At 42.8% G+C, this 9547-nt stretch overlaps 1 protein-coding gene across 1 annotated transcript in view; it reads left to right on the top strand.

Annotated features, from left to right (window-relative positions):
* The first annotated feature begins 8127 nt into the window (after positions 1–8127).
* GRID2 (glutamate ionotropic receptor delta type subunit 2) overlaps positions 8128–9547 on the top strand; it is a 1049702-nt gene continuing 1048282 nt past the window's right edge. The window contains exon 1 of the mRNA XM_065596092.1: positions 8128–8425. Coding sequence (XP_065452164.1) covers positions 8398–8425 — 28 coding nt within the window. The 5' untranslated portion in view covers positions 8128–8397. The remainder of the gene's footprint in view (positions 8426–9547) is intronic.

Raw genomic sequence — 9547 nt, 5'->3', positions numbered from 1 at the left:
CCCTGCTCAGCTGTTGCCTAACTCTGCAGGTGCCTAAACTGCTTAGGCAGCTAAATTTCCATTCATAAAGTACCTCCTAGGTGCCTACATTTCAGCTGCTGGGCATGCCCACAGTTGCCTCAGTCCTGACACCACCAAACATCTCCTTTCCTAATTCACGGCTAGCCACAGTGGGATTCACAAATTAGGCATTCCCCACCTATAGTTCCTGCAGAGCCTGATCCAGTAGACATCAGGAAAAGGTGGGGATTTGAATCTGGGCTCCCACATCTGGGGTAAGTGTTCTAACCACTGGGCTATTGGGTATAAGGGAAGGGGGTACCATTACCACCACCTCAGTTTTTCTTGAAAAAGGACTGACCTGACTTATGGACCTAACTCCAGGAGAGGGATCAAGGCTGTGGATCTCAAGTGGAGAGAGGTGCATCCCTCTGGCTGAGATTTAGATGCCTAACGCCCTTTGAGTGGCAGAGCTAGCTAGCTTAGGTGGCTCCCCTCTGAGGGTGCTTGCTTCTGTGAATCCCTTTTTTAGATGCCTAACTCTTCCCACATGTTGCATAGGGAACGTTCTGCTTGGCAGCAGAGTGCCTAAAAGTTAGGCATTGTAACTCTGAACCTAAGTCCTTCTTGTGAAACTCACCCACAGAATAAAAATGAGAATTTTCTGGCATATGATACCTGAGCTTATCTTCACAGTTAATGTATGTACTCCTGAACTGCACTTTAGGAAGGTTGAAAAGCAAATGTATACCTATGGTCGCTGACTGAATTATTGAAAGACATACTTTATACAGAAAAAGTCTGTCAACCAAAATCTACTGAAGAATTATAAGAAGGCAACTAAAGTATAAAAGAGTGAAACAAGAATATCCAGCATGCTGCTAAAAGTGCTCAACCATATAACCTTAACATTATTTGTTTATCACTAACAATAAACAAAAGTAAAGAGTCCCTTCCCTGAGGAGTTTACAATGTAAAAGACAGTTACTGAGAAGAAGGGAAGTATTGCAAAATCTAGTGATTTGAATGTTAGATTTTTTTTCCCTGTCATGGTTAAGAAAATAAGTTTATTAATATAGATTTTGGATGGAATTATAATATTGGCATCACTGAGCAAACTCCTATTTTTATGAAAGTACGCAGTAACATGGAATCTTTACTGTCCATAGACATGAGTTTGGCTTTTAAAGGATTGGTTCTACCAATTGCTGAATATATGTAAATCCCATTTGAAATCTATAGCATGCAGGTTTGGGCCCTGCAACAGTAGGGTCTACATGTGTGATTGTGACTGACATGTGGCTTCTAAAACTAAACAATGCTGGCCCCGGTCAGTACTGTGAATGACTGGTCTCTGAAGGAGAGAGAACTCTATGGAATATATGTGAAGAAATGCAGATTCACCTTTTAATTTAATAGTTTATATACAGATAGATGCAGCTGTAGTCACTGATACTATCCCTTGCTATAATGGCATTGTCAAAAACAAGAATAATCCTTCATCTGATGTTTGGTTATTTGATATTTCTGTGCTTTGTGATTAATAGCCACACATTCCGGCAAAGGCATAGGTGCAGTTATCCTAGTAATTAGTATAGTATAGTATCACAATAAGATAACATACTCAACCAACCAACATCTTCATTTTTTACTTTCTTCCTCTAACAAAACAAGGAACATCACTGGGAAGAGCTTTGTTAGTGCAATGTTTAAACAGAGAATATAAACCATGTTCATGCAAAAACATCAAATGGACTGTGGAATTTTCCTCTCACTCTGCTGTGAATGGAGTCACAGAGGGACTTGATGAGATAGGAAACCATGTCTCTGTAACCTAACAAACTATTGCTAATTTTTACCTGTCCCAGAAACCTGCAGAGGATATTTATTTTCAAATGATTAATCCATTTTAGAGCACCATTATTTGACGGTGAGACCTTCCATCAGTAGTGCCATTTCTTTGGCAATATTTTGAGCTAGATTGTGGCCTGTCCTGCATGCCAGCACAAGAGAGTAGCGGAGACATAAGATATTCACTTGTGCCAGGACATAGCATCACCAATTTCTGCATGCAGAAAGAACAGGTTTGGGGAGGAGACTGGGACTGGGTGCTTGGAGAGGAGATGGGTCACATGAAGAGCTGAGCTGAAGGAACGGGGCCTAGCTGAGCAAGGAGACCGGTATTGGGTGTGAAGGGGGAACGGGACTGTGAGTTGGGGAATTCAGACATTGAGTCCAGAGAGGGAGACTGGGACTGGCTAAGCAAGAAGGCCTGGACTTAGATGAAAAGCCTGAGGAGTAGAGAATGGGACTAGGCCAAGGAACCAGAAATGGAGAAACGACAGCACTGGGACAGGAACAGTTTGCAAGGGATAGGGCAGAAGGAATCAAGCTTGGGGGGATCCCACAGAAGAGTCTATGATCACTAGGGAAGATGCCCCTTCAGAGTCTGGAATGAAATGTATGTTTCATGAGTCTTACCTCATTCCTCTGCTGTCAGCACATATCTGTGAACCCAGGTGGCAAAGTGCTTTTCTCATCTCCCTCTAGTGCTGGCCCACATAGAGGATGACAACCAACTACTTATATCAGTTTTCCATTAACTCAAAAGTTGAGAGTTCTGCGTGGTGGATCTAAAAGTTCCATCCTTGCTGATAAACCATGTGGATGTCAATATAATGCCACAGTATGGAACTTTTTTTTTCTTCTCAGTTTGATTTTTAAAACCTAGGAAATTATACAAACTACATTAAGAGAAAACTAAGGCTGCAAAGTCAAATATTCAAATACAGTCTTTAATTACATGTTCATATGCTATTTTTTCCACAGAACCCTTGCTTCATTCAGTGCGTAGAATTGACTCGCTCTGGAGATGAATCGGGGTTGTATAGTGAAGAAAGCTGGTGTCTGTCAGCCCCCAGTTCATTTTGTGGCAGAAGTTGGAAGGTGCATATTATTTGCAGGACTGGGATAGGTGGGTTGAAGTCCCCCCAAGACTAAAGGTCCACGCCTTCAACTAAGAGAGAGGAAACACTAAGCCTAGACCATAAGAGAGTCCTGGGGACAATGAAGGAGAAAACAGTAACGGAAGTGCAGTCAAAGGTAAAAAAGGAAAGTCAGAGACGGACACCAAAAGAGAATCCCGGACAGCACCCACCACTCCTCAAAGGAATCTAAAGAGTCAATGGACATTGCCCGAAAGAAATCTGCCTTGGAGGTGTTATCAGATGTGGGAGTAGAAATAGGCCCTACAATTGCAGAGTATTCCACTGTTCAGCTTCCTCCTCCAGAAGTGATGGGTGGTCATCTTGGCCAGCACCAGCAGGAAGTAGATGAGGGGGTCCTGTGTCTTTGTGGGGCTACAGAGGGGGTTAGAAGGTGTGTACTATTGGAAACACGCAGATCCTATCTCTTCCAAAACTAAAATCCCTCCCCATCAACTATGAGAGGAACCACTAAGTCCAGGCTTCAGCTGATTATGCGGGACAACAAAGGAGAAAACACGGGTGGGAGTGAGATCAAAGGCTGCAAATCAATGAACCGGAAGGGGACAACACAGCTAGCCCGTGCCAGCTGACTCAGGCTCACAGGGCTTGGGCTAATGGGCTGTTTAACAGCGGTGTACAAATTTGGACTCAGGCTGCAGCCTGAGCTCTGGGACCTTCCCACCTCGCAGGGTCCTAGAGTCTGGTTGCCAGCCAGAGTCTGAACATCTATACCACAATTAAACAGCCCCCTAGCCTGAGCCTCATGAGTCTGAATCAGCTGGCCTGAGCCAGCCCCAGGTGTCTAATTGCAGTGAAGATATAACCCAAGGATTCAGTGGCCATTGCCCAGAGAAACGCTGCCAGGAGACATGAGTGGACCTTAGACCTTAGTCCATCCCAAGTTTTGCTGCACATTGGGCTACCCACATTTGCCATCCTTGCCTGTCAACTGCCCTTCTCTCCAAATCTTCCCATTTCATGTTGAGATGATTGATGTTGTTCAGAACTGTTCGTTTCCGTGTTATTTGCGGTCTTCCTCTATTTCTTCTTGCGTTTTTCTGGCTTCCATTCAAGGGCAGTATTTGGTAAGCGTTCTTTTTCCATTCTCAGCACATGTCCCAGACACTGATGTCTTCTTCTTCTGTAGATTATTTGTGAGAGGGTGCCTTGTCCAGTAATTTTTCTGACTTCTTCATTCATCTTCCTATCTCTATATGTTATTCCCAATATTCTTCTCAGACATTTGTGATGAAATGCTTCCAGCTTTTGCCTATCTTTCTTGGTAAGTTGCCATGTCTCACTTCTATATGTTGTGATGGCGATAACAATTGCAACAATTTTGTCTTGAGGGAGATGTTTTTGAGTTGCCAGATGTTTCTGAGTCTTCCAAATGCAGCATTTCCTTGGAACTGGTACCATTTTGGCTGATGGTACTTCCAAGATAGTAAAATTGTCCACCTTCTCCAGTTTCTCCTCTTCAATTTTGATGTCTGCCCCTGTAGTCCCCATTAACATGACTTTACATTTTGTTGAATTGTATCTCAAACCTACCGTCTCCATTACTTCTTTAACTTGGTTTGTGCATTTTTGCAGTCCGTTGGCATCTTCTTTGATAAGAGCGATGTTGTCAGTAAAGTCCAGATCAAATAGCCTTGAATTGTTCCATTTTAAGCCATGTGTATCACTGTCGCATTGTTTTAATCCATAGTCAATGACTAGCATAAACAAAAAAGGTGCAAGGCAGGGATATGTCCTGTCTCCTGTCTTGATGCTGAATGGATTACTCAATCCATTTTCCATTTGAATGCAGCATTTTGAGTTGGCGTAGAATGCCTTCATAATGTTGATAAATTTTGTTGAAAAATTGTTGAAATAGACTCCATAGTTCCAGAATACCCCTCCACCCGGTCCAGTTTCTCCCTCCTGATGTGGAGGATAGCCATCTTGGCCAACACCAGGAAAAGGTTGATGAGGAGATATTTCAACTTTATGGGGCCATGGATGGAGTGTGCATAGATAATGGGGTGCAGCCAGAACCTCAACAGGAGGCTCTGAAGGAGCTGGAAGAAGGGCTGCATCCTCCTGCAGGAGCCCCTCGAGGAAAGCAGGAGGCAAGGCTGCCTGTTTCCTGGAGTTTTCTGTGAAAGAGGCATGAGTTTGCAGGAAGAGAAAGGATGGTCTCATGATTAAGGCGGTGGAATGCTGCTCTGGAGAGTTGGATTTATCCCTGCCTCTGCTACAGAATTCCTATGGGATTGTAGTCAAGTCACTTAAACCAAATGTCTCACAAGTGCTCACCACTTCTGTGTTCCTCATTTTCTGGGTATCTGACTGGAGACCCAGAGCCTGATTTGCAAAAGTGCTGAGTATTCAGCTGCAACTAAGTAACTGGGAACTATGCTTTGAATATACAAAGTGCTATCTAATGCTAAGTGCTCCTGAAAAATCAGACCCTAGGTGTCTCAAATTGGACACCCAAAACTTTTTTGACCTTAATGTGTCTGTACCCCATCTGTAAAATGGGAATAACACTGTGCTGTGAAAATAAATTCACTAATATTTGTGAAGCATTCAGATACTGTAGTGATGAATATCATAAAAATGCCATGAGGAAATTAACAAATCTGTCTTTGGTGCAGCATTTGAATCATGTGCAGTAAATAAGGTCACATATTGAATAATGAGGAGAAAACAAAATACTGAATAGCCGTTCATTAACTGAGCACCATCCATCCTCTGCACCGAATGAGGCAGGATTCGGGGGGAGGGGGGAGAAATAGTATGTTGTGATATAATTGAAGACTGTAATATAATGCAACCTTAATTCTGACATTTCCTAACTTTTGCGTGCTTGACTTTACAACATTAATAACATTCTTTTAACTGAAGTTTTTTGTGTATAATAATTAATATAACTCCAGTAGAGCCTTCCAGGAGAAATTATTATTCAAGTAACATCAGCTACCAACCTTAAAAAGGCATGACAGGATTTTTAACACTGGTTTTATCTGATTTGAATGGAAGTTTTGTCACAGCTTGCCACATCAGGTGAGTTTTTTCTAAAGCAAATATAGCTTATGTTATAATACAATAATAGTATTTCTCTGCTTGATTTACTTTTCAAATCCTTAAAATAAGCTAGGGACAAAAGGCAAGTCATGAGTGTTGAATATTAATTTTGCTTTAATAGTGGAAGAGAGAGACTATGTAAACTAAGATAACCCAGCTCTAATAAAAGATCAGACCCTGACTTCCATCCCAGCTGCTAATCCCTCTTGAACCACCCCAATCAACTTTACACTCCCATTGTCCTCTGTGATAAGAATCCCAGCCTGCTGTGTACCAACCTCCATATTCAACACGTATTCCAACACTTCCTGTGAACTGCTGAAAGACAAAAGAAATCAGAAAAAAAAAGTTTGACAAGTTATGACAAAGGGCAGATTCAGTAAATACAAATTCACCAGTTACAACAAATTAACGCTACTGTGGCCATACCTCTAGCATGACATTGACTGGCAAGAGTTTCTATACCTTGGAGTTCTATTGTAATTGGCTCCACTTGGGTATCCTCAGGCCACCCAGGCTGAGGAACCATAGTGATCCCAATTGGTGTCAGTTCTTTTCTTGTCACTAGTGGTGAAAACACTTTCTGTTGAGGTTATGCTGACACCAACTACTGATGTATCAGAGCTGTGGTCTCACTGTCTCTTCATTGCCTGAGGAGAATTCATCCTTTCCAAAGAGAGCCTCTTTCTGTTTAATTTTTTTAAATGTGTAGTTACGGAATGCTCTGGGTGAAGTTGGCAGTGCCTTGCTGACCCTTGGCTCATCTAAATGAACTCTGCCAACCTTTTCTGCTTATTTTGGGATTGTTATCTGTATATTTTTGCTCTCCCTCCTCAAAGTCAGAGGAAGCAGCACTGTGGCTTGAAGATATGCTTCCAAATGCAGTTGTAAAATATCCCTTGCAGCTAGACATGACTTCTGTTTGTTTTGATGCTGAGTGCCTCAGGACTGGCTTAACTATGAGATCTGTGCCCAGTTGTTGCTGTGAACTGTCAGATCAGAGTGAGCACCTAAAAGCTTCCCTAACCTCCCCTGATGTTTCTTTTAATTCTGACATGAAGTTAGCCAGGAAAGACTCCAGCAAGTCACAGTCAGATATCTCAGCTGGGTGTTGAGATTCAGTGTTGATGGTACACACTTTGGTGCAAGTTTGGTAACAGAGCCCTGAAGCTACATTCTAATCCCTTTGAGCAGAGGAATGAGTTGATAGACTGCTTTGCTTGACCACTTTCTTCATCTGTCTCATTCTGGGCCATACATTTCATCAATAAGGGTCTGTGTGAGATTTTCAAAAAGCACTGAAGTGTTTCAGAGCACAAGCCCTACTGCAAATCTCATCCTTTGTCAGAACTAACGAGAGCTATGTTTGAAAACAGTTTCAACTTAATGCAAGCATGGTCCTCTCTAAACTCTTTAAAGCAAGTTTTGTTCACCAACATGCCCAGCACAAAACTATGTTCAAATTTGTTTACACAAACTGTGATTGTGCCTAAGAAGAAAAGTGTTTGGACATGGAGGCTGTCATGGGGGTGAGCTCCCCACACGGGCCCTGCAAGAAGTAGTTAAACCAGGTGGGCCCAATCAGCAAATTAGGCTGCACACAGGGGAACTTTATCCTGGAGGCAGCTAATTAGAGAGAGAGGCTTACCTGTGCAGGAAGAGGTGGGGCCTATCAAGCCAGGTAGTGGGCTACAGATTAGGTAGTTGCTGGAAAAGGGCAGTCACTCCCTGAGAAGAGGAAGGAGTGTTTGGGGGCTGCTGGGGGATAGTCTGCAGTTTCTCCCTTGGTGGAGGGAGTTGGTTTGGAGCTGGTACTTACAGAGAAGTGAGGGGTAACCAGGATGATTGGGAAGCAGCAGTGAGGACAGAGAGAGGAAGCCCAGAATTGCTGAGCTAAGGGTCCCTGGACTGGAACCTAGAGAATAGGGTGGGCCTGGGCTCCCCTACCAGCTACCAAGTGCATGGCTAAGATGGGAGGCAGTGAATGAGAAGACTGCCTAGCAGGGCCGGCTCCAGCATTTCTGCCGTCCTAAGCGGAAAAAAAAAAAAACCTGCAATCGTGGCGGCAATAGGGGCGGGGGGGAAGCCGCGATCGGCAGCGGCAGGTCCTTCGCTCCTAGAGGGAGTGAGGGACCTGCAGCCCCCGAATTGTCGCACGTGCCGCCCCTCTCCCTGGAGCCGGCCCTGCTGCCTAGGCTGCTGACAGACTGTATCCTGGAAGCGGGAATGCTGAGTGACCTAGCTGAAGGGCTGAGTCACGAAGAGGATGCTGTAGACCAGAGTCTGAGTGACAGTATGCAAATCGCACACAGGGTGTCGGCCTTGAGAGTTAATTCCCAGAATGATCCGGAGGAGGTGCCAGACCAGCAGTGAGTGATGCACCCCTGTGACAGAGGTCCATTGTTTTATTGGTGATGGAAAATGTTGATAGAGTATTGCAGGGCTTCAGTTCATGCTAAATAAAAACCTAATAACATTTTCTGCCAGGAATATTAGCAGAATGACATTTTTAAAAGTTGACTACTACCCTAAAAGGGTATAGTTGTGTAGTGGTATTCTAGATTCATTATATATCATTCATTTCTTTCTACAGCAAATGGGCTCAGTTTGCAAATAATAAAAGCTTGTGTCTATCTGTACAAGTTTATTCTGGGCTTTGATATATCATCACGAGTAATAGAAGATGTGCAGGCCTGTTAATACTCTCAGCTTCTGCTGTGCAACCCCATTCTCTTCAAATTTACGCCCTCTGTGATACCTGTGCAAACCCACTTAAGATTAATGGGGGTGTACAGGTGTTGCTGAGGGCATAATCTGAAGGCAAAGGGGTTGCACAAGTGAAGTTAGCTGCATAATTTGGCCTGCAGACTTTCTGTAATTTGTAGTAAGTGTGCAAAGGAAAGAAGGTCTCTTTGACTGTCAGAGCTCAGGGAGAGTCTTTTTTGTTGGTTTGTTTTAATTACAAACTCTAAATATTTTATATTGCGGAGAAGTATCATTTGAAGATTGACAGACAAGGAAGGAGAAGTATAGGATTTGCATATATTTATTCTGACTTCTAAAGTATAGTTCATTTGACTTGACATATGTATTAAAATGGATCGAATGAGAAATAAAGGAAAGAGGGTGACGAGCGACTACTAGATCTGTTTAGAGCAGGTTGTTCTCAGTGTTCAGGTTTGGGAGGGGGTGAGAAAACACACACTCTGTATTCTTACCCTGATATCACAGCCATCTGAAATATTATGTACAGTACAATATAAAAGTGTTATTTTTTTCCATCGCTAATTCACAGAAAACTGATTCTAGATGGACAAACTGCAGAAATCATTAGAATTTATGCAGAAATTACTGGAATTTATGGGGGAAATGGTGACTCAGTGCATGGTCAAATTTGAATTTGTTCAAAATTGTTATAAAATACAGTGGAACTCTCAGTTAGCTAAGATTCAGTGAAACTCTGTTTTTAATTAACACAAAAGTTGAGAATA

Source organism: Chrysemys picta, chromosome 5, assembly GCF_011386835.1.
Source record: "Chrysemys picta bellii isolate R12L10 chromosome 5, ASM1138683v2, whole genome shotgun sequence".
NCBI lineage: Eukaryota > Metazoa > Chordata > Testudines > Emydidae > Chrysemys > Chrysemys picta.
Note: the sequence above shows the minus strand (reverse complement) of the source record. Positions and strands in the feature narration are given on the sequence as shown.